Source organism: Prionailurus bengalensis, chromosome B4, assembly GCF_016509475.1.
Source record: "Prionailurus bengalensis isolate Pbe53 chromosome B4, Fcat_Pben_1.1_paternal_pri, whole genome shotgun sequence".
Lineage (NCBI taxonomy): Eukaryota > Metazoa > Chordata > Mammalia > Carnivora > Felidae > Prionailurus > Prionailurus bengalensis.
The window spans coordinates 96,322,469-96,348,047 of record NC_057358.1 but is presented as its reverse complement, the minus strand read 5'-3'; the positions used below and the strand labels follow the sequence as shown (position 1 = coordinate 96,348,047).

Here is a 25,579-nt window from a genome sequence, read left to right as displayed (position 1 = left end):
ATCATTTACATACATACAGTCATTAAGCAGAAAAAAAGTCTGAGTGACAAGCTGAAATGCAAACACTGCCGTGGAAGGCAGCTCCTGGATGTGCCAGGCGGGGCGTGTGCTTAGGAAAAGGAGATAGGTCGCCCAATGCTGCCATCTTCAGATCACTACTGGTAGTACACCACTCTCACAACCGTTCTGGTCAGCCAAATGGGCTGCAGGGGCGAGCTTGAGGGAACCAAGGCCACAGACACTCAACAAACCAACAAAATATACACTGGTCCCCCTGGTGACTTATGAAAACACGGTGCAACATCTTTGTTCTGTTTGGTGTTAGGTACCTGAAGCTTTGGCTAAGGCACACACTCCAGTTAAAGAGAAATACAACTTTTTTCAAAGAACTTGTGATAGAAAAGAAATTTACTATTACAATTTCCCTTTTAAAGGGTCCTTTTGCCTCCCTCTTCCTCCTACTCCCTGGATGCCTTGAAATAACTATATAACCTCTTTCTGAGAGTCCTTCTATATTCTTAAATTGCATTTAAGGGTACACACAAACATCCAGGAAGAAGCCTGGGTGTCTTTCACTTTCTCCAGGAAGGTGGCTTACACATATCACTTAATAATTGACTGAAGGGAGGAGTAAGCGAAATGTTCTCTCTGCCACCTCCACTACAAATTTGATCTTTACACACAGGTAGTATATATTTTAAACTAGTCACATACAGCATTCCACATCTAGAATTCCACTATCCACACTTCCAGGACACGGGCACAAAGAAAGAGGCTAGCAAAGAGAGTTTAGAAAAGTCCTGAGATGTGCTAAATGTAACAAAAAGGCATATGCTAAATTTGATTTACTTTACATATAAAAGAGTCTCAGGTCCTCACTGAGATGTCACTTATCGTTATCTTGTACATGGTCTAAAGTTTACTCATGTAGCTTGAAGCCCATACCCTAACCTAAGAGGGGGATGAAAAAGACATAAAAAATTCAGATCTAACAACTCAAAAACACAGAAATATAAAATTTGATACTTGAGCATACAAACCTAAACACCTCCACACCTGAGGTTATCACTAAACAATTCAACAATGATGTTAGAACATCAAGATAAAAGGGAAAATCAGCCGGAAGATGCTCCAGTTTAAAAAAAGTATTCTCGGGGCACCTGGGTGGCTCAGTCGGTTAAGTGGCCAACTTCGGCTCAGATCATGATCTCGCAGTCCGTGAGTTCGAGACCGAGTCGGACTCCGCACTGAAGTCTTGGAGCCTGGAACCTGCTTCGGATTCTGTGTCTCCTTCTCTCTCTGCCCCTCCCCCACTCACACTCTGTCTCTCAGAAATGAATAAATGTTAAAAAAAATTTTTTTAAAGAAATAAAAAAAGAAAGAAAGGAAGAAAGAAAGAAAGAAAGAAAGAAAGAAAGAAAGAAAGAAAGAAAGAAAGAAAGAAAGAAAGAAAGAAATGTATTCTCAGGGATGTCACCTGACTACAGACTTGCTATCTTACCACTAACTGGATATAGAGTAGTCATTACTACACATTTCCATTTTATAGATGGGAAGACGGAGACTCAATAATTAAGTGACTTTCCCAGATTCCACAACTCATAGCAGGCAGAGCTAGGAGTCAAGCTCATGTCATAACTTCAAATCCAGTGTTCTTTCCTCATCAACAAGTTCACTTACAAACGTAGGGCCACTATCAGTCAGTTCCTGTTGCTGAAATAATGAAATCCTTCCAGAATGGGTATATAGCTCTAACCCCACACTCCCCAAGTCCCTGCCACCACCACGCTGCCCGAGCCCCATCCAGGTTCCAACCTCCACACCCTCCCCACCACTACTTCTTCATAATCTAGCAAATAAGACCCCATGCTTGTAAAACTGGGACCCCCAGAACACAGTTCCCCACTATAAGCGCTACAAGCATCTGTTCTATTTGGTGCCTAGATCATATCAAATGGGCAAAGGAAGAATGCTACTCAAAGATGTTCTAACATCAGAGTCTGTACTTTGATAAGTGCAAAAAAATAAAAGAAAAACTTAAAAGGGGCTCTGTGTCTCACGGCCCTGCTTTCACAGCGTTTTCTCTAACATCTTTCCATCCTAGTTCGAACAAGTAGCATGTCAAAATATATACTCAAAGAATTGTTGAAAGGTGGAACTGTCCCAGGTCCCCTCCCACTCACCCTTCTACTGCCCATCCCCAGCTATTGGGGTTTGAATTTTAGCTACATCATTTCAGTTTACAAGCAGCAGGTATCTTCTCTCCTTTGGCCCAAATTCCCTTAATCTCCATTAAACTGCAAATGACAATAGGACTGGAACAGGAGTGAGCTTTGATAGCTAAGCAGGAAGGTTTTTCTTAATATAATTTATTGTCATATTGGCTTCCATACAACACCCAGAGTTCATCCCAACAAGTGCCCTCCTCAGTGCCCATCACCCCCTTTCCCCTCTCCCCCACCCGCCATTAACCCTCAGTTTGTTCTCAGTGTTTAAGAGTCTCTTATGGTTTGCCTCCCTCCCTCTCTGTAATTTCTTCCCCTTCCCCTACCCCATGGTCTTCTGTTAAGTTTCTCAAGATCCACATATGAATGAAAACATATGGTATCTGTCTTTCTCTGACTGGTTTATTTCACTTAGCATAATACCCTCCAGTTCCATCCACGTTGCTACAAGTGGCCAGATTTCATTCTTTCTCATTGTCAAATAGTATTCCATTGTACATATAAACCACATCTTTATCCATTCATCAGTTGATGGACATTTAGGGTCTTTCCATAATTTGGTTATTATTGAAAGTGCTGCTATAAATATTGGGGTACATATGCCCTTATGCATCAGCACTCCTATATCCTTTGGGTAGATTCCTAGCAGTGCTATTGCTGGGTCATAGGGTAGTTCTGCTTTTAATTTTTTGAGGAACCTCCACACTGTTTTCCAGAGCGGTTGCACCAGTTTGCATTCCCACCAACAGTGCAAGAGGGTTCCCGTTTCTCCACATCCTCTCCAGCATCTGTTGTTTCCTGATTTGCAGGAAGCTTTTGGATAGAAATGTTAAGGCAAACAAATCACCATCAGAAATAAAAAGTAAAAATGCGGACTGTACTGTTTAAGCCCTGGAAGAGCCTCATGCCCCTGAAGTGTCCCCCAATCACCAGACATCAGTTTTTGTTACTGTTCCTTTGACCATTTGATCTACAAATACTCCCAAGAGTAGCACATAAAGCCACATCACACCAGGATGCAGTGACTACCCCAATGCTTTGTCTCCAGAGCAAGGGTTCCTGATGGGGGAAGTTCTCAGGGACCCGATTTCAAGAGACAGCAGAAAAGGGGGTTTTGCATGCTTTGTTATTTTGGCCCAAGCTAGCCTTGGATACAATAAGAGTGTAAGAAATGTGAGAAACTTAGAGCCAGATCCATTGGTGTCCTGCAGTCTTGGGGCTACAGATGTTGTGTAACCACAGGCCACTCACACCACATCTGAAAGCCTCCACTGGCAAAACGAAGCTGCTGCTCATGTGTTCACACATTCAGGGGCCAGTCTCTGTATAGATTCCAAGTACTAGTGTCCAAATGCCTCATGTGATGGTAGCTACACCTAGATTTCTACACTCATATTTCAGCATGAGCCTCTAAACAAAAATCGGTATAGCTCTTGCCAAGTCACAACTTAATCAAAACACATTTTATCAATTTATATTTACTAAATTCCATAGTGCTGAACTCCAGCTGAGATTACAAAAGTAGGTAAAGATGTGGTCTCTATGCTCAAGACATGTGGAATGTGGGAGTGCCTGGGTGGCTCAGTTGATTGCGCATCCGACTTTTGATTTTGGCTCAAATCATGATATCACAGTTCACCCCTCACATCAGGCACTGAGCTGGCAGCAGGAAGCCTGCTTGGGATTCTCTCCACTGCCCCCCCACCACCACCCCCGGCCCACCACCTCTCTCAAAAATAAATAAATAAACATTCAAAAATTTTTAAAGAGAATTGTTAAATATGACTGGGGAGACAAGATTAATACAAAAATAATAATAATAAACTGCAGTTTTTATCTTCCCACAAACTCACTCTGTCTTGAAATTGCAGTGTGCTTATCTGTCTCGAACACAAAGAATATGAAGTTTGTGTTAGGCTTTTAAGGATTAATGGGCCCTTAGAAGAAGGATTAATGGGAAGAGGGGAAGTAAGTGGAAAGGGTAACTTCAGGGGCCTGCATCAGGAGGGTGACTTCTGGGAACCCCAAATGAGCATCAAAGGAAGGTAGAGGTAAGTCAAATGATAGAATGTACCAGATCACAGGCTCCACTTCAACCGGTAGAGACCGCTGCTTTTGCCAGCCATTCGCCTCAAACCAAGACAGACAAAAACAAGTAGAGAAAAAGAGGAGTGTTGGGATTTGAGTAATGTCTTGTCAGCTAGAAGACGATGATCCTGAATTGTGGAAACAGCATATATTGTCTTAGGTTAAGAACGGCCATCGAATGAATTAAAATGTAAAAACCTAAGCTCTGAGGAAACATTACAGCAAACCTTGTGGAAAATTGATCATCAAATATAAGAGGAACATCCGTAGGGGGAAAAAAAGCGTCAGCAGAAAACAACTTTTATTGAAGAATACATTGACATAGGCGATTTTCAGCAGCACTGCTTTGGTTGGGATTTTTCTGTGTGTCTCTTAACTATTGCTTCCTATATTTTTTTGGTTGCTTCCAAGAACAAATGGATGATTTTGTTTCAGAGCCCTCTGGCCATTTCAGTTTTACTGTCCCTCCTCCAGCTTATCTGTGAGCATTTTCAAAGAAAGGCCACCTGACTTATCATTTAACATTTACTAGTTTTTACGTCAGGATTTAATGGTATTTTTTAATCTTTTAAAAAAATTTTTTTTATTTTTATTTTTAAAAATTTTTTTTAGTGTTTATTTATTTTTGAGACAGAGAGTGACAGAGCATGAGCAGGGAAGGGGCAGAGAGAGAGGGAGATGCAGAATGTGAAGCAGGCTCCAAGCTCTGAGCTGTCAGCACAGAGCCCGACGCGGGGCTCAAACTCACGAACCGTGAGATCATGACCTGAGCCGAAGTCGGACGTTTAACCGACTGAGCCACCCAGGCGCCCCCCAAAAAAATTTTTTTAATGTTTTATTATCCATCTTTGAGAGAGTGAGGCAGAGCATTAGTGCGGGGAGGGGCAGAGAGAGAGGGAGACACAGACTCCGAAGCATGCTCCAGGCTCTGAGCTGTCAGCACAGAGAATGATGCGGGGCTCAAACTCAAGAATCATGAGATCATGACCTGAGCTGAAGTCAGACACTCAACCAACTGAGTCACCCACATGCCTAGCTATTTTTTTTATTTTTAAAAAAGAAAGAAATAGAAAAAAGAACTATGATGAACTAACAGTAGTGATCAGCTTGCAGTCAGCAGGAGAGCCACCCAAGCAGTTTGCCCACCCCTGAAACCCTGACAAAATTCACTGTAAGACACTTAGCCCTAGCCATCCCCAGGGCTAGGCTCCAGGTCACAATGGCCATGTGCTGACCCAATTACAGACCTTCACCATCCCACTGCCCTAAAGTGAAGGCCCACACTTCTCTGTATGGCAGAAAAGACCCTCCGTGTCCTAGCCCCTGCCTCCTCCAGCCTTATCTCTCAACCCTCTGCCTCCCCATCGTCCACTCCTCGGGAAACTATTGGCAACTGTGCAGACTGCCATGCTCTCTTCAGCTTCCCATCTAGGCCTTTGCACATGACCTTCCCTCTGCATGGAATGCCCTTGTCCTTGTCCAGCTCCTTTGCCAATTCCTGCTGGTTTGCCAGCTTAGGTGGCTTTCTCCTCTCTCCTGGTAGAGCACTTCTGGATCCATGTCGATATTGTAGTCTTGTCTGTCGTCTCCACCAGGCTCTGAGCTCCCTAATTTCAGGTAACTCTGACAGGGTCTGACTTGTTTGGGTTGTTCTTGTTGTTTAATATCTGGTCTCCAGCACCCAGCTGACATGCAGCAAGTGCTCAGCAAATACTGAAGGAGGGAGGAAAGGGGAAAGCAAGGAGAGTTTTCCAGTGGGCCAAGCAACAGGTCAATGCCAGTCTTCCAGATCAATAACTACTACCTTCAGCAAATATTCCAATATTATAGACTTTTCTGTAAAGATGAAAACCCTCCTACAGTAGAAATCCAATCAGTTTTCACCTACAGCTTCAGAAATAGATCTGTCCCTTGACATCTCTTCAACAACAGCCAATGGTCCTCCAAGCCATTGAGGGAGGGAGGAGCCATCCTACTGGCAGGCCTTCAAAGATTGATTGGCAGTTACTTCCTGCAGAAGCTCAGTAGTCTTGTGGTTCAGTGGCCCCTGGCCTATTTCATCACAAGCAGTAACTCTGAAGGTCCACTGATTCTGACCTCTGGATCCTCATCAAAAATGTTGGGGGGAGAGTTTTTCAGTTTGCCAGGTCTGAAACTTGTAGGCAACTGGAGACTAGCCAGGGAAAAATGCTAACTGTGCATTGTCAGGGTGTGAAGGAGTTTAAGTGTGATAGATCCAGGCCCTGAAGTGCCTCACGGCCCAGACTGCTCAGAATTAGCAACCACAAGGAATTTCTGTTGGCATCACTGCCCAGACCTTCACTGAGCAGATGATGACACATGAGATCCAACAGATGCTATTTTCTCCTGAAGATGATTTTGTGAGATGACCACCCATCCAATGCTGTTTTCCACAAAATCCTCTGGCTCTTTCAAAGGTATTATGAATACAAATAGGCTTCTTTTTAATGAAGCCCTCTGGATCTACAGCTATTTTGAGTTTCACAAATCAAGAGCTGGTTTTATGTTCAGTAGTATTACTCGTTGGACCCTAGATGTAGTACAAGAGTCTCGATAAAGCATCTTCATAACAAAGCAATTCACATTGTTTGGTTCTCTTTCTAAAGCAATTCCATCTTTTTCCAAACAACCCTTTACTGACTTATTATGTAACTAGCTACCTTGAAATGGTTAAACTTCACCCTGAGGACACACACACACACACACACACACACACACACACACACCATTTCATTGCAGGTAGGTGGATCAGCATCCCATTTATATATGTGCTTAATCTACTTTGCACAGAAGACCTACTTAAGCAAATGCTGTAGGTTTGAAGTGCCCAAGAACTGACTTTTATAACCTAAGCAATTCTGAGCTCCTTGAAGGAGAAGAAAACTGATGAGCACATTCTCAGCCATTCATCCTTTGGCATGTCCTAAAATGTTCTGCATCAAATCACACATTCTCCCCAGATGTGGTGATTTTAAAGGTCAGCTCTCAGAGGCTAGTATGAAAAATGAGGTTTTTACTGACTCCCAAGTAAGCTGTGGGCAGTCACCACTGCCTTTAGAGGGTCGTTTTATTTTTATCCCTGCATTACTAAAAGCAACACCCTCCCAGACATTAGGGCTAAAGAGCTTGCACTTGCTCACCTATTTCTTTCCAGGCAAGACCAAGAATCCTGGAGACAATTATACACCTGAAAACTGATGAGAAAGGTATGTTTAGTGGGGAAAGCCATTCTTACCACTCCATTACACCAAGCAGTCTTCTATCTTAAGTTTTTATTAATGAAGTCATGTTTCTTTTCTAGTCACTAACCATCAGCCCTACCATCATCATCTCTCACACTCAGAGTCGACATTAACCATCTATATGTGTAAATGGGGCTGAGAAGATTTACCTGTGAACTGGGGTCCCTGTCACAATGAGGGTCTATAGGTAATTGAACCTCCAGATAGCATTTCAGCTCAATTGAGCTCCCCTATGTCTAATAATAACCACTGCCTTACTGAAACCTACTCTCCACTACAGTGCTAAGCACTTTACATCATGCTCACAATACCTCTAAGAGGCAGGCACTGCAACAGTAATATAATTGGATAGCACTTTGACTTTGGAGTGTAAGATCAGGGTTCAAGGGTAGGCTCTGCCATTTACCTGACCTTAGGAAAGTTGTTTAGCCTCTCTGAGTCTTAAGTTATCCATAAAATAAATAAAATGAATCGCTAACATTTATTGAATTCTTACTATATGCCAGTGCTAAATCCTCCCATTTTACAGCTGGGGAAACTGATACTTAGGCTCAGTAACTTGGGCAAGTGTAGGGGTGATAGAGCTGGATTGGAATTGGTTATGCCTAACCCCCAAAATCTATGATGCCTGCACTGTATTACACTGTTTGCCCCCTCTTCTCTGCGACTGAATGCTGCAGGTCCCTAGAATTGATGCTCACGTCATATTCTTAATAGCTGGGCTTGGCGTGTGCCAAGAAATACAGGGGTCTGTCTAGCTTGCCCACAGCCATCCTTCCACAGCTTGCACTGGGCTAAGTGCCTTTATTCCTTGTGGCCCCAGGATCAGCCAAGTAACACAGCACAGGCCCATCAGGAGCCAGAGAGGAGCACGCAATAGAAACCAGTCATTAAAGGAAGCCATGTCTTCTGAGTCTTGCAAGTGGGAAAGAGCACTGCAATTAGCCCGGCTCAGGAGACCTGGGACCACAATAAATTTTGGCTAGGAAATAAAACATATCAAGCCTAGAGCACCAATCCCTCAGTTCTCTCTCCCTTCCTCTAATCAGCAGATTCCCCTGATCAATAAAGGGGGGACAGGCAGGAGACTGAAGATGAAATATGTCTTCTCTATTCAGGATCATGGACCCTTTCTAACAGAACAATAACTAAGCTCTGGCCAATTGTCTCCTTAGGTAAAGGCAGTCTGACTCCCAGAGACACTGGTCTTTTTAAGAGAAGCTAGGAATCTGGATGTTCATGTGTTAATGCACTTTTTTTTTTTTAATTTAAGCAAGGTGTAAGATGTGTATGTGAGTATGTGTATACATATACACACATACACACACATATGTATGTATGTATATGTGTGTATATGTGTGTGTGTGTATAACTCCACCTCCGCCAGGTTCAGACATTAGCCTGAAACCTCCCCCAGGTTCAGACATTAGCCTGAATCCTGCATCTGTGACAATAATTTGCTTCCAGGACACTGAGTGCATATCTCTCCTGCTTCACCTGGTCACTCTTTGCTCTGACATCCTAAACTCCTGAGAAATGGTCTGGTGTACTAGATTAGGACCGAGAAAATCTAATAGTTCAGTCCCTGCCACTATTTTACTGTATGGTCATTTCACTTGTCTGAATCTCCCTGTATTCATCTATATAATGGGGATTCCTTTCCTCACCAAATTTCTATTGAGCACCAATTGTGTAATCAGCACTCTGTGGACACTGGAGACTTTGTTAGGGGATGAGAATATGAGTCTCACCTACCTTGAAGTGCCATCATGGGACCCAAATGAAGAAGCACACATCAAATGCTCAAGCAATTACAGCAAGAGCTGTAACTCAGATGAAGGTTCTCTGTTCTGAGGCGATTAAGATCACAGATATCTTCATGGCTGACTCATCCCATCTCAGGCCTCTGATTCTACAGAGTCATTTCTACAGAGAAATTACCTTCTGCATAGGTGATTATGAGCTTAATTACAGGTCAACAGTTCCTGAAACTCAATCAAAGGAGCTTTCTGATATGCAAACAATCCATTGAGATGCAAAAGTTTCCTAAAGTATTAACACCTATTCTATCAGTAAGCATATGTAACAGCAAATAAAAAATTAACAATCTGGCTGCTGGGAAAAGTCTCCCCACCTCATCAAAATCACCTCTGATCATCCTGAACCTGACCTAAGTGCCCTCCTTTCCCTAACTTTGCATTTACCGAGTTATATTTAAATCCCTATTCACTTATGTGTACCCCTCACTAGAAATAGTCCCCAAGAAGCAGGATCCTGTCTACCAGCTTCACAGTTGAATTCCCACCGCCTGAACATATAAAAGATGTTCAGTAAATGTTTACCAATAAATAAATGAGTGGGCCACAATTGATTCTTATCAGAGTTGTGGAGAAGATATTTAGTAGGGACACAGCAAGTTCACGCCTTTGATAAAACACCCTCACAAGGAAGCAGAATCCAATGCCCCTTTTCTCACCAATTATAGCTTTGGTTTTTATCTTGGAAGAGCTAAGTCTTCTTCATTAGTGTTAAGAGAAGAAAGGGTGAACAGCCCCAAAAACGTTTTTGTGAGCACTGAACATCTAAATGTTTCTAAAGTATGCCAATTTACGGTATCTCCCCATGTGTTACTACAGAGAACTTTTAAACCTTGCTAGTTAGACACCAACATAGGACCCCTGTGTACAAACAGAGACACATCCAAAATGCATCAAAACTGGAGCAAACAACATCTTTTGGAACTCTTCCAATAGCTTCTTTGCATACTCTTATGTTAATGCAGCCAGCTTACAGCCAAACTCCACACACCTGGCTTGAAATCTCAGAAACTTGAACTCATAAGGAGGAAGAGCAGCCGAGATGTGAAACCCCAAATTTATTGCTTTCTTTAGTTATTAAGGGAGTGCTGCATGTATCAATGAACAGCATCACTCCTAATCTGCTTGCAAAGTTTAGTCAGGAATTCATATTTCATGCGCTCTCACCAGCACAAACAATATTTATTCATTTGTTTTCCAAAGCTGTTTCCTGCAACTTGCCTCTCTCTGTGTTCACTCAGGGGAGGTGTGCTATTAACTCTGGGGAGGTCTCCTCCATCTCCAGGGAGAAGCTTGACATCTTTTAGGGGAGGCCATACCTTTATTATTTATGGTTAAAACACTTCACATTGCAAAGTAGCATCCTATCTCTGTCTAAAACCCCTTTGTAATATAAACTGCATAGTCTGCATTTCAGAACAGAAAACTGAATTGTTGAAAGAAAATTACCCAAGGTCACACAGGGGCCTTCCCTGCCCTTGAGTCTTACTGATGTGGCCACCTTGACAGCTAAGAGTACAGTCATGTCAAATACACTAGCTAGCTTTTATCGAACACTTAGCACTGTACTAAGCAGGTTTACAATGCATTATCTCATTAGTCCACAATAGCTCTGCAAGACTCAACGGTATTATCATTATTCTCATTTTAAAGATGAAGAGGGGCGCCTGGGTGGCTCGGTCAGTTAAGCATCTGACTGCAGCTCAGGTCATGATCTCTCAGCTTGTGGGTTCGAGCCCCACATCGGGCTCTGTGCTGACAGCTCAGAGCCTGGAGCCTGCTTCAGATTCTGTGTCACCCTCTCTCTCTGCCCCTCCCCCACTCGTGCTCTGTCTCTCTCAAAAATAAATAAACATTAAAATAAAAAAAATTTTTTTTAACGTTTATTTATTTTTGAGACAGAGAGAGACAGAGCATGAGTGGGGGAGGGTCAGAGAGAGAGAGGGAGACACAGAATCTGAAACAGGCTCCAGGCTCTGTACTGTCAGCACAGAGCCCGATGTGGGGCTCGAACTCACAGACCATGAGATCATGACCTGAGCCGAAGTCGGTCGCTCAACCGACTGAGCCACCCAGGCGCCCCTAAAATAAAAAAAATTTTTTAATAAAGAATCAGATCAAGTGCTATGGGGAAGGATACTTATGACTTTACCCAGAAAGAGAACAATAGGAGGGGTGGATATCGATTAGATAAAAGTAGTACTCACCAATAACAAGCTAATGCAAAATTAGAAAATAGAAAATTAAAATATGTACGGAAACCAATTTTTAATAAAAAAAAAAAAAAGTGGCATCTGCTAACTTTTTTCTCCAAAATGAAAGAAAAAGGAAAAGCAAACGAAACTCATTAGCTACATATGATGTTCACTGGACCACTTTGCAGTGTACCTGAGTGAAAAGTCATAAGCCCTGTATCTCCAGAGCAATTCCAATTTATTCTTTCTTGTGTAGATGTAAAAGATACAGTCTCTCCTGACAGCACAAGTGTTTGATAAATGGGCGAACACCTCATTGCTCCTTTTCCAAAGCCAAGACTCCCTTTACCAAACTCTTACTTGACATGCCAAAATGACTTTGGAAAAACAAGAAGGCTTTATACTAAATGTTAATAGTGGTTATCACTGGTCTGATATTACAAATGATCTTTATATTCTTTTCCTTACTTATCTAATTTTTAAAACAATTTTATACAATGACTATATGTCAGTTGTGTAACAAGGAGGAGAAACAAAGAGTTTTGGTAAAGACTTTTCAATAACAGAGTCCCCAAGTCACCCTGCATCCACCCTCTCTTCCTTTCAGAGAGAATGGTTGTTTATGGACACTATAAAGGACAGACCGGCAGACCCTGAAAAATGATGAGGCCCCTGGGTGATTTATTCCTCCCCACCCTCCCAGCATTTCTTACTTACATCCAGTGTGGATTTAAGCCCTCAAATGACAGCATGTCCATTTTCTGGGAAACCTCTTCCCACTATGAAGTCCACTCATCAGAAATATTCCAGAAATGCCCATCCTTACAGTGACAAGCATATAAAACTCTAAGCAAATTACAATATTTCTAAGAGGGGAGCAAAGAAATGTTTAATCACCGTGTGTTCAGTCTCGTGTCGTGTTTCTCATTGTGCTTCCATTCATCGTGGTGGCTCATAATGTACAGCAATACATTTTACATCTACTAAATGTGTTCTGGGTTTTTATATCACAGTTCAGAAGAATAGCTTTGAAAATCCTTTTGACTCCTTTATTTGAAAACTACATTTGTGGAATGGGGTAATTAAATTCCTATAGTTTGATATAATATTACCTCTGCTATTCTAGCTCATAAAAAAAAAAAATTCCAACCATCTTCTCCCTGCTTTTGCTAGAAATGGAATTATACCATAGACATTTCTGTTAATACAAGTCTAAGATTTTGAGAGCCTACTCCATTGTAGTTAAACCAGAAAACTCCTTCTCTTGTACATCTTTATGGAAATGAAAATGACTGCAGAAATCTTCCGTGCTTGATGAATGCACACTGGCTTACTTTGAGAAGAAAAAGTAAGAAGGGCTCAATGTCAGGGCTTTTGAATCACAGGAAGAAGTTATCTCTAGATGAAGAGCTAGATGATTTAGGGTCTTTAAATGACTCTAAAATTATTAAATCAATAATATACAACCCTGGCTGCAGTTAGGATTTGTTGGGTAATGGTGAGATCGAGTACTACCATACCTGAGTATGAGGTAGATAATGACAAGCCACACATCACGGAAGTATTTCCTTTCATTTGCTCCTCGTTCAGCATCAGGTGGGAGGAGAATCTCCCAGTTTTAAAGAAGACATTTGAGGCCCAAAATGTTAATGCGATTTGTCTCAGAATACAAGTTTAGGAAGTAACAAAGCTGGTACTCATATAAAAAAGAGAAGAGATAAATGCTGGCAAGGATGTGAAGACAAGGAAACACTTCTGCCCTGTTAGAAGGAATGTAAATTGGTGTAGCCACTATGGAAAATAGTATGGAAAACTTCCTCAAAAAGTTAAAAATAGAGCTGCCATATGATTTAGCAATCCCACTTCTGAATATACATTCAAAAGGAATGCAAACAGAATATTAAAAAGATATCTACACTCCCATGTTTACTGTATTATTATCCAAAATAGCCAAGATACAGAAACAATGTAAGTGTCCATCAATGGAGGAACGCATAGAGATGTGGTATTCATTCAATGCAGCCCTGAGGAAAAAGGAAATTCTGCCATTTGCAACAAAATGGATGGACCTGGAGGGCATTATGCTAAGTGAAATAAGTCAGACATAGAAAGACAAATACTGTATGATCTCACTTATATGTGGAATATAGAAAAGCTAAACTCTTAGGAACAGAGACTAGATCGGTGGTTACCAGGAGCTAGGGAGTGAGGGATATGGGGAGGTATTTGTCAAAGGGTACAAATGGCCAGTTATAAGATGAATAACTTCTGGGGATCTTAATGTGCAGCATGATGATTAGAGTTAATAATACTGTATTATATACTTGAAAGTCACTGAGAGACTATATCTTCACAAAAAAGAAATGGTGATTCTGTGACATGTTGCAGGTATTAGCTAACTGATCAGACCACAATATATGAATATATCAAATCAGTGCATTGTCCACCTTAAACTGCCACAACATATGTCAATCATATCTCAGGCAAGCTGGGGAAAGTGAAGAAAGCTGGCACTCAAGCCCCACTGGACCAGCTTCGGGTTTAGGCCCTTTCCAGCACATCACACCACACCGCATACTGCCCACCAGACACCCCAAAAGCAGCTTCATCAAGTGCTGAGGGACTCCAGCGGCGGGCCTGCGGTGCTCCTGCATGAATAAAATTAAGTGGGCGCAGAGCTCACTCGCAGCACAGAACGAATAGCTACCAAAGCAGCTCTATTTTTACGAGTCTCCAAATATCTAAAGTAGGTTGTTGAGCTTTTTTTCCCTCGTCTGCAGTTACACGATGGCTCTCTGAAGCCCCTAGGATACAATTTTAAATGACGAAGAAAGATTTGAGTTGCAAAAATACACAACTATTCTGGGTTACAAATGGATTTGTTTCTAACCATAGTGGGCAATGTACAGCTCACTTTTTTAATTCCAAATAACCGTGGTGTTCTCACCATAGCTGGCAAGGCACCTCATAATGGCAATATCATAAGTGAAACATACACAAACAGAGAGAGAAAATAGCCTTAGCTCTGATATCAAAGTTCTCAGAAGAGAGATAGTCAGAAGGAAGTGTGGTCTTAGAGCACCCAGGCAAAAAAACACAAAGGGAAAACACTGAAAAAGTTAAGCTTCTATGGGGCTAGCTGAAGAAATGTAGCACCTTGTAGGTTCTACAATTTTTCTATATGCACAGAAGACATAAAAGTGAAAGTAATGAGTTGGAATAGATACTATTAACTTTTAATTAAGTTACTCTTAGAAATAATATACACACTGGTCATCTGCCCAAACATCTCAATTAAGAATGTATAAAAGTGCATTCCTTCCAGCTTTTTGTCAGCTTTGTATCAAATGATCCAAACAGCTGAACTAGTTCAAAGACTCCGCATGGAATAAATAAGCCTGGGGCTTATTGCGAGCTTTCTGTAGAGATACTAAAATGGTCATTTTTAATGTCATCCATCTTCAGAAAGAACTAGAGCTGGGCGTAAGTATTTTAAAAGCATACATAAGGGGCGCCTGGGTGGCTCAGTCGGTTAGGCGTCCGACTTCGGCTCAGGTCATGATCTCGCAGTCCGTGAGTTCAAGCCCCGCATCAGGTTCTGTGCTGATCGCTCAGAGCCTGGAGCCTGTTTCAGATTCTGTGTCTCCCTCTCTCTCTGACCCTCCCCCATTCATGCTCTGTCTCTCTCTGTCTCAAAAATAAATAAACGTAAAAAAAAAAAAAATTAAAAAAAAAAAAAAAAGCATACATAAGTTCCCCACTCTGAGCCAGGTAGACAAAGATGTGAGACCGGGAAACAAGCTGATGTCCTCCCACAGGCAGGAAAATATTAATTAGCAATTCATAAACTAAGGTTACCTTTACAATTACATTTCTAGTGTGAATTATAGTCGATTATTAGTTTAAGACTGACTACATTTCATTACTATTCTCAGCATGAGAAAGTCCTGGTTATAACTAGAAATTCAAGCACACTTGATTCATGACCATCAAAAGCCCCAATCAATGCAAACTCTTTTACTTGCAACCAATAAATTATTTGTTTTGATAAAATACAAACAGAACCTTATATTACTAATTTCCTGACAATCCTTTTGTGGAAAAAAAGTTAAGCTGGTGATCGGGTCTCTGTTCACAATGAATTCTCCCCTTTCAAAAATGATTCTAGATTTGTATCTCCTAAACTGTGTTCCTTGGAATATTAATAGCATAGGATGCTAACACGTGTTCCATAAAAAGAGACTTCTGCAATCATATAATGTACTTTCTTAATTCTTAAGTTCACTGTTTTTACATTTTAACATTATCTTACAAACAATATCAAAAATTTTGCTAACTAAATCTTTTTTCCCCTTTAGAACAAGCTATTGAATTAAGAGTATATTTTACAATCAATGGCATCTTAAAACAGGGAAAACATGGTAAGTTTGGAGAAATAAGTTTTTTATCACCTGTGGAGATTCACCCTACACATTATCACATTAGAGTCCCTGAAAAGTCTCAGTACTTTAAAAAACAAAGCTGTTTTCTTTTTTTAACTCAATGTTTCCCAAATATATTTGCCCATAGATCCCTTCTTTTCTAGAACCCATAATAACATTTCATGAGACTAATGTTCTGGGAACATATTCTGGGAAAGAGTGCTTATTCTTTTATTACCATTGGCCAAGACTCTTCTCTCATCAGCTTTCCCAAGACCCAGTGACAGAAACCTTCAATCATGAAGTGAAGGTAAGTATGTGTCAGGGTAAACAGAACTGAATGGATGACCTAAAACTCTCCATAGAGAGAAAATTCCAACAGGCCAGAGGCCAATTTATTCTGCTTGGAAACATCTGAGGTGTATTCATACTGATTGCTTTCTCTTACAAATGGTGCACAGCTTTGTCTGTTTCAAATGCCTCCATGATGTGAGAAATGAATAGACTGAACAGAAACCATCTGCATGATGGGACACACCGTAGATGGGAAGCACCATTTGGTGAAAGGCACCCCTTTACATTTCCCAACATTGGGAAGGAAGCGAAATCGATATTTTTCTAGGACTGATTCCTAAATCCACTTAATCAGCAAGTTTCTGTTTATGCATTCCCATAAAATTGGATAATATAAGTCATGTGGTCAAAGAGCAAGCAGCAGGGGAGTTTAAGAGTAGACACTCAAAACAGAACCAATGACATGGGGCTCATAGATGCAAGCATTCATTTTCAGGCCCAGACTAAGTCCTAAATAAACTCATCTCATATTACACAATATTAATCTCCCAATACTCTATGAATCCAGCTTGTAAAAAAAAAGTATCAAAATATGGAAATAAGACTGGAAGATTACGATGTGTCTTTTGAATGAAACATTCAAGCATTGTCTAATAGGCCCACGGGCCTATCAGTTCAACTGACCCTCTTTGACTAACAGCATCAGCATTACCTGGGATCTTGTTAGAAATGCCAGATCTTGGGGCACCTGAGTGGCTCAGTTGGTTGAGAGTCCAACTCTTGGTTTTGGCTCAAGTCATGAACTCCCAGTTTCCTGAGTTTGAGCCCTGTGTCATTGAATCCCTGCTTGGGATTCTCTCTCTCAATTTCCCTCTCTCTCTGTCCCTCCCCTGCTCACATTGTCTCTGTCTCTCTCAAAATAAATAAATAAACTTAAAAAAATTTTAAGAAACAAAAACAAACAAACAAAACAATGCCGGATCTCAGGCCCCATGCTGGACCTACCTGACCAGAATCTGCCTTTTAACAACATCCCTAACTTATTTTATATACATTATGGTTTGAGCAGCATTAATCTAGGGAACGTAAGCTTTCCCGACTTCCTATTTACTACTCATTAGGGCCCAGACGTTGTGAAGTTAGATGGTAACTTGTGAAGATAGATAAATCGCAAGTTATTTTTGTCCACTAGACACGCAAATGATTTCTGCCTGGGAGAAAAGACAACCTCAAGGTTATGTAGTTTTTGCCCATAGAACACAAACGACTTTGCACCTTATTCCAGGTTCTTTCTTTCAGGGACGATATGGTCTCAGTCTCGCAAATTCTTCCTTGAGCTGCATTTATCATCCTGCTTTTCCCTCATTAATTAGTTAAACAAACTTTTGACATGTGCTCAGCCCACATGCATGGCAATCATGCTTGTAACTGTTTGCAGTTTAATTCAAAACCAGTCATCTCTCAACAGTGACAGGATACTTCCCTCTAGAGGACACTATTTTCTTAGGAAAAATAGTCAGCAAACGGTTATTAAGAACATCCACTATGACAAGAGATGAACCGAGCATGGGTTGGTCCCTCAAGAATGATGGTAGGTCTAACATGTACTCTAACCTCAGATACAAGGGCTGGGGACTGAGAGCCTCGTTCTGTTTCAGCTTGCAGACATGGTTTGTAGCCAAAGAACATTTTGTTTTATTTTAATTTCTGGATATGAAGGCCTTTAGATGTAATGTGCATTCTCCAGTTCTCCACAGGCTCCTACACTCCTTATTATCGTATATCAGGCTGTTTCACACATGTTTGCTACCTATCTGGCCCCTGAAGGCATTTAAGTTTACAACCCTTAAAGAAGACACTAATCTATTAAATCCACTTAAGCCAGCACTACGGTGGGAAATGGCTCGTCTCAAAATCATAGCACACTCCAAGCAGCCCTTACTGGGAATATTTTTGCATATCTATCATGCACAGACCCCGGACAGCTATGATGAGTATAAAAAGAGTGCAGCTGCCAAAACCAGTGGCCTTATTCATTATCCACCAGAGGGCAAATTATTTACATGTATAACAATGCATTTGAAATACATTTACCAAGCATCATCATCAATTTCTTCAGATACAAAAGAGTTTCATTTAAATGGTTCTCAGAGCATAGAAACCACTGGCTACATAAACAGCAGAGATAGCTTCATTCTCAAAGCTAAGCATTATTAAAATGTCAAAATAAATATCATGTAGAAATATAGCAAGAAGAAGCAATATCGCTATAGGCAAATAGCCTGGTCCCTCTGAAATCAGACCCAGAAGTTCAAAAGCAGCTTTGGATGAAACAGAATTTAGTGGTGGCCAATTAGTCCTACTGGACGTTGTTTTCTTCCTTGGATGGATTTGTTGACAGCACATCACAGAAAGTTATTAAGTGTCTGCTTTTACTCCCTATTTCCTAAGTGCTTAAATTCACTAAACAAGGAAAAGCAGGCACTATATAAACAGAGTCATTAATAATATAAATCTCACCTAGAGTAAAAGAATAATATGGCCTGTCTCATTGTTCTGCATAAATAGTGATTTCTGTGGTTTTCCATTTGTCCTCTCTATGGATTTTTCTCCTATGGTACATCTCATCTCTCATTTTACTCCAGTACATCTTCAGGGGACTTAATGGGAACAACTTTGAGGAAATCAGCTAATAACATGTCCATTTCTCATCTGGACAGTTAAGAGGCCTCCCAACCAACACTATTCCCCCTACCACTGGACTTTTTACACCTCCCAGTGAGGCCGTAGTCAGCCCTTAATCTCTTAGTCTTTGCAACTGGGTCATTAAATTGGGCTTTTAGCTACAGTATATGGCTTGAGAGTCATTAATATGCACGTTATCCAATAGGTTATGTATTCAAAGGTTTACTTTGAAATGGCCTGGCCAGAATCTGTTCTTTCTTTCAAAACCACCTTCCAGCAGTTTCCCATTCACTTTGTTTCTGACTGAGAGATGCGTTATGGTTTCTAAAGTCAACAACAGTTTTAGGAGCATTTCAGGGAAAATCTCCCTCCCTAGCCTCCTCACACTGTGAGTCTCTCCCCCATACTCCCCACAGCATGCAGGAAAAGCTTTCCAAATTTCTCTTTGGTCTGCGAAACACTTTTCTTTTCTTTTTTCTTAAATGTTTATATTTATTTATTTTGAGGGGGGAGGGGCAGAGAGGGGGAGAGAGCAAATCCCAAGTAGGCTCCACACTGTCAGTGCAGAGCCTGACATGGGGCTCGATCTCACGAATGGAGAAATCATGACCTGAGCCAAGATCAAAGGTCAGATGTTCAACCAACTGAGTGCCCCTGCGAAACACTTTTCAGAGTAGAGGGGTAGAGTCTATAAAGCTGGAAGGAACTGGAATCACAAGGCTTGTGAGAGGCAGGAAATCAAAGGGAGCTGGGGTGGGGGCACATGCAGTATGAGAAAAAGAGAAATGAGTAGATCAGACAAAACCATGGTGAGTTCCCCCCTCCACTCCCCCCACCCCACCAACTCTCCACTGCATTTAGAAGAGGTTCAAAATCTTTGTGTTAAAGTCTTTTGCAAGTTTTACTCTCTTGGGTTTTGTTTTGTTTTGTTTTGTTTTGTTTTGTTTTGTTTTGTTTTGTTTTTAACTGTCAAAGCTACTGCAAGATTCCAGGCAGGATTCTTGGCTCCCTTGGGGGACACTTGATCCTCCTTAACCTGTCACCAGCTACTTCCTACATAGAAATGAACCTGTCTTATGTGAAATTTAAGAAACACAACAGATGAACATAGGGGAAGGGAAAGAAAAATAAAAACAGAAAGGGAGGCAAATCATAAGAGACTCTTAAATACAGAGAATAAACTGAGGGTTGCTAGAGGGGAGGTAGGGGGTATGGGCTAGATGGGTGATGGGCACTAAGGAGGGCACTTGTGATGAGCACTGGGTGTTGTACATAAGTGATGAATCACTAAACTCTACTCATGAAACCGTTACTACACTACATGTCAACTCACTTGGATTTAAATAAAAATGTTTTTTGAAAAGAAGAAGAAATGAAACTGCTGGCCTCTGCTCCCAGTTCTGAACCCCAGTCTCCACCACTGAATTCAGAACTCAAACGCATTTGGAAGCTTCACCTTAAATCCACTTCTTCTGTATACCTTCTCACATATATTAATAAAAGCTCACACTGACTCTGGATTTTCATACTTTTATGGATGAAAGGTCAAAAGCTCCTTGATGCAAGTATACCTTTTTGTCTTTTTCTTATTCCTACCTCATGGTACCTAGGATTCTTTAGCCATTTAAAGACTATTGATTGGCTTTTGCAGAAGTACATGTATATTCCAGGAAAAAGGCAATGAAAAAATGAGAGAGAGAGAAACATGATTAATGACCCAATGATCTCTAACAGACGGAAGCATTTTTAGCTGTTGGACCTAAGGCAATCATAGCCAAGGGTATTAGAATCATGCTAAGGAATGTAAGTTCCAAAAGAAAACATATTCATCCTATAAATTTACTGGTCCTAGTATAATAGGTTTCGAGATACAAGTATTCAAGTATTCATTTTTTTCCTTGCAAATTAAGTATAGAAACAAAAAATAATGCTCCCCCCAAAGATGTCCTGCCCTAATCCCTAGAAAGTATTACGTTTGCAGATATCATTAAGAATATGGACCATGAAATGGTGACATTATTGTGAATTATCCAGCAGGGCCCAATCTAATCACATAAGTCCTTAAAAACAAAACACCTTTCCCAGCTTCAGTCAGTGAAGAGAAATGTGGCAATGGCAGAGAGATCAGAGAGTTGCAACGTTGCTGGCTTTGAAGACAAAGGAAGAGGTCCATGAGCCAAGGAATGCAAGCAACCTCTAGATACTCGAAAAAGCAAAGAAACAGATTCTCCCCTGGGGCCTCCAGAGAGGAGCACAGCCCTGTTGACACCTTAATTTTATTTTCTTTAATGTTTACTTATTTTTTGAGAGAGCAAGCAAAAGCATGGGGGAGGGGCAGAGAGAGGGAAAGAGAGAGAATCCCAAGCAGGCTCTGTGCTGTCAGCCAACACAGGGCTTGATCCCATGAACCATGAGATCATGAGCTGAGCCAAAATCAAGAGTTGGTCGCCTAACCACCTGAGCCACCCAGGCATCCCAACACTTTAATTTTAGCTCAATGAGAATTGTGTCAAACTTCTAAGCTTAATGAAACTGTAAGATAACAAATTTGTGTTGTTTTCAGTCATATGTAATTTGTTAACAGTAGTGATAGATATCTAATACAAAAGGCAATCCTTGTTTTCAGCATGGCCCTGCAATCTGGTGAGCAGGCATTCCCTGCTGGGTCCCCAAATCAGAGAGATTTCTTATTCTGGCTGAAACTGTCCCTCAGGTCCCCCCCCCCTTCCCCCTTTGCAACTTGGCTGACTTTTTCATCTTTCGGGACCCAGTAAAACTTTCTCTCCTCTGAAAAATATTAGTTTTACCTATACAGGCTACAAATTTCCCAAACGTGAGGACTGTGTTATATTCTTGGTGAATGTTAGTTTGAACGATGGACTTAATTAATTATCACTTTATGGAGTATAAAAATAAAAGCCAACAAACCTACTTTTTTGTTACTGCTTTTAAAAAAGAAATAAGATCACTCACTAGGATCTACCTACATTCACATCCATGCAGCCCTACCTTATTCCTTCCCGTCCTCTCTTTGGACACACACAGAGCCTGGCAGAGTTGAATCCCAATTTGTGATTGTTCAGAGTCAGACAAATAAGCAGTACATTCATCCCTGATGAAGAGTACAAGTTATAGGGGGTTAAAGGCTGAAACCAGGAAAATTTCAAGGGAAATCTTCCAGGCACGGAAAAAGTTCTAAAATGTGGAGTTTAAAGACAGAGCCAAGGTTTGAGAATTAAATAACAGAACTCAGCGGTGTGGTGGTTTTAAAACATGTCTACAAACACTCTGACACTCCTTTCTTCCAAAGGTGGAGACTAATCTCCTTCCCCTTCAACGTGGGCTGGAGTGAGTCCCTTCTAACAAACATAATATGGCTGACATGAGCAACATGTGATCAAGTCAGAGAAGTCATTACAACTTCCTCCCCACATCGATCTCTCTCTTTCTCCTCCTCCCCCTCCCCCATTACTTGCTCTAGAGAAAGTGACTTGCCAATAGCCACATGAGTGAACTCTCTTGGCAGAAGATTCCCAAATCTTCACATAACTGCAGCCCCAGCCCACATCTTGACAGCAACCACAGGAGCGTCCTTGAGCCAGAACCACTCGGCTAAGATGCTCCCAAATTCCCAAACACCAACTATGAGATGACAAATGTTCGCTGTTTCAAGCCACTAAGTTTTGGAGTTATTTATTGTGCAGTAATAGATAGCCAATATACATGAGATACATTCCCTAGGGCAGAGGTTGCAAGTTGGAAGTTAAGATCCTGATTCTGTCTACAAATATATTTTCCTCAGCTCACAATGTTTTTTATGAGCCAAAATCTTAAAATCATTTAAATTCATTTAGAAATCTAGATTTCCAATATCTCTCAAAAATTTGGAGAACTGGCAACACAAAGCCTGCACTCCTGTCTGGCAGCTGCCAGTGAAAACTGAGGACCTGCCTTCGGCAGTAGGCTCTAATGGGTTTACTGAAGCCCCCACTGTAATTATTCATCTCTACATTGACACTAACAGCATGGCTTTTGCACTGCTGCTTCTCTTATATTAGAAAAACATTTCTCAGTTCTTACATCTCTACGAAAACTAGGAAACAAAAGATGAACTGAAAGGGCCAGTTGTCTTAAGAAATGTAGGAGGGGCGCCTGGATGGCTCGGTCAGTTAAACGTCCAATTCTTGATTTCAGCTCAGGTCATGATCTCACAGTCATGAGTAACAGCCTGGCATCGGGCTCCGTGCTCAGTGTGGAGCCTGCTTAAGATTCTCTCGTGGGGTGCCTGGATGGCTCAGTAGGTTAAGTGTCCAACTTAGGCTCAGGTCATGATCTCACAATTTGTGGGTTCGAGCCCTGTGTTGGGCTCTGTGCTGACAGCTCAGAGCCTGAAGCCTGCTTTGGATTCTGTGTTTCCCTCTCTCTCTGTTCCTCCCCTACTCGCACTCTGTGTGTGTCTCTCTCTCAAAAATAAATAAAGGTTAAAAAAAAAATGTAAGATTCTTTCTCCCTCTGTTCCTCCTGTGCTTGCTCACACACACGTGCTTCTCTCTCTCTCTCTCTCTCTCTCTCTCTCTCTCAAAAAAAAAAAACTTTTTTGAAAAGAAAAGAAATCTAGAGCATGTATTTCCTGGTAGGAGTGAAGAATATCCCTACATGCCTGATGTGACATCAATGTGTATCTATAGCAAATACACACAACGTAAGCTTCCATTTTTAATTCCTCTGATAGCTTTGTTCATTTAGGTAAATGGACTGACCCCTGTGTAAGTGAGTGTGCTAAAGTTGTTCTTCCTTACCCTGGTCTCTTCGAAATGGGGTTAAGGTAAGGTAGATATGCTTGCTAGATTTGCATCTTAAAGGAAGCCACCAACATGACATTTTTCCTCTCATATTGCTTGTTTTGAGAAAAAAACCTTGTTGAGAACATAGTAACTATTAAATCTTTCTCTGGTTTTGTACTTATAATAATTGTTTAGCCTAAGCTTCTCATGGCTGTCTCAAATTGTGTCTGACCACACCTATATTCACTAACCAGTGATAACCTCAAGTACAACCCCTACTTTTTCATAAATGCATAACTTTTAGTATTCCTAATGTTTCTAGGGGAAAAAACATTGAACTAGAACAGAAGTCAATGAATTTTAGCACACAAGCCAAACGTGGCCCACTGCCAGCTTTTATAAGTAAAGTTTTATTGGAACACAGCTACCATTCATTCATTTACATACTGCCTCTGGCTACTTTTGCATCACAGTGACTTAACTGAGTAGTTGTGACAGAGACCTTATAAGCTTCGAGCCTAAAATATTTACTCTCTAGCCACTCCTTGAACAAGAAGGATAAAATATAAACATCTTAATGGCTGATAAGCTAAGAACACGTTGTACTTCAAAGGAACACAATGCAGTAATCACTGAAGTCACCATGCCTTCTCCATAATATTTGCCTTGTAATCATCATGAATGACTCTAAAGCTTTGTTTACCTTACAAATGGATATAAATAGAACAGTTTTTTTCATTGAAAATGAACTCACGGTGGCTAGTTTCTGAACATCTTCATCAGATGCTCCCAGAGATGCCAGGCCTATTTCTTGTGAAAACTGAGCAAACTTAGGATCCGCGAGTAGTGGAACATGTCCCAGGAGTTCATGACATGTATCTCTGACAAGAAAAACATCATAAAAATATGTTATACAGGAAGTCCAAACTGTCACTGGTAGAACAAGACTTAAAATCCTAAATAGAACCTTGTTACTATGATCAATTACCGTTACCAAATTTCATCAGTTCTAAAACTTTTTATCACCTTTTAACATCTCTGAAATCCAGCCACACCTCACAATCCATGGCATCTTAAACTGTGTGATATACGATATTTTTAATAAGTTGATAGCAACTACTATTTTCAAGTGCTTGCCATATGCCAACCACATGGGAAGTGTTTTATGACAAATACTGTCTCTTTTAACCCTCAAGGGAAAGTTAGAGAATTAAAGTAACTCCTTAGTGCAAAAGCCTATAGAGCAGGGATGGGCAACCTACGGTCGCAGGCCAATCTAGCCCACTCCCTGTTTTCGTAAATAAAGTTTAATTGGAACACAGCCATGCCCATTCATTTATGTATTGTCTGTGGCTCCTTTAGACTAGAACGGCAGAATTGAGTAGTTGTGACTGAGACCAGATGGCCCATGAAGCCTAAAATATTTACTAGCTGGCCCTTCACAGACAAAGTTTGCTCTAAGGATAAAGCCAAAATTTTAATCCAGCTTGTGGCGATTTCTAAACTGTTGCTTTTAACACTTAAGTTGCACCGCCTGCCATGTTACACTTTGCGGACAGCAGAAAACAGCAGAGGGATTATATTGTCATCATCAAAGTGACTTTTCCCATAAAGAACTTATCTGCCTATTACACAGGCAACTCCCTTGAGCCTGCACGTTGGAAAACCTTCCCAGTCCTCTGCTTTGGGCAGCCTGAACTAGGTAATAATAGAAGCTTAGGTCTGTTCTCATTTGCCTGAGCTTCCATTTGGAGCCAAATGATCAGGCAAAGGCAAGTATGTATCACAGTGAAGCAAGGCAGATGCC

General features: G+C 41.0%; 1 protein-coding gene across 1 annotated transcript in view; it reads right to left on the bottom strand.

The window, feature by feature from the left end:
* TPH2 (tryptophan hydroxylase 2) overlaps positions 1-25,579 on the bottom strand; it is a 103,935-nt gene that overhangs the window by 15,614 nt on the left and 62,742 nt on the right. Inside the window, exon 8 of the mRNA XM_043565047.1 lies at positions 24,527-24,653. Within this exon, the coding sequence (XP_043420982.1) occupies positions 24,527-24,653 (127 nt within the window). The remainder of the gene's footprint in view (positions 1-24,526; positions 24,654-25,579) is intronic.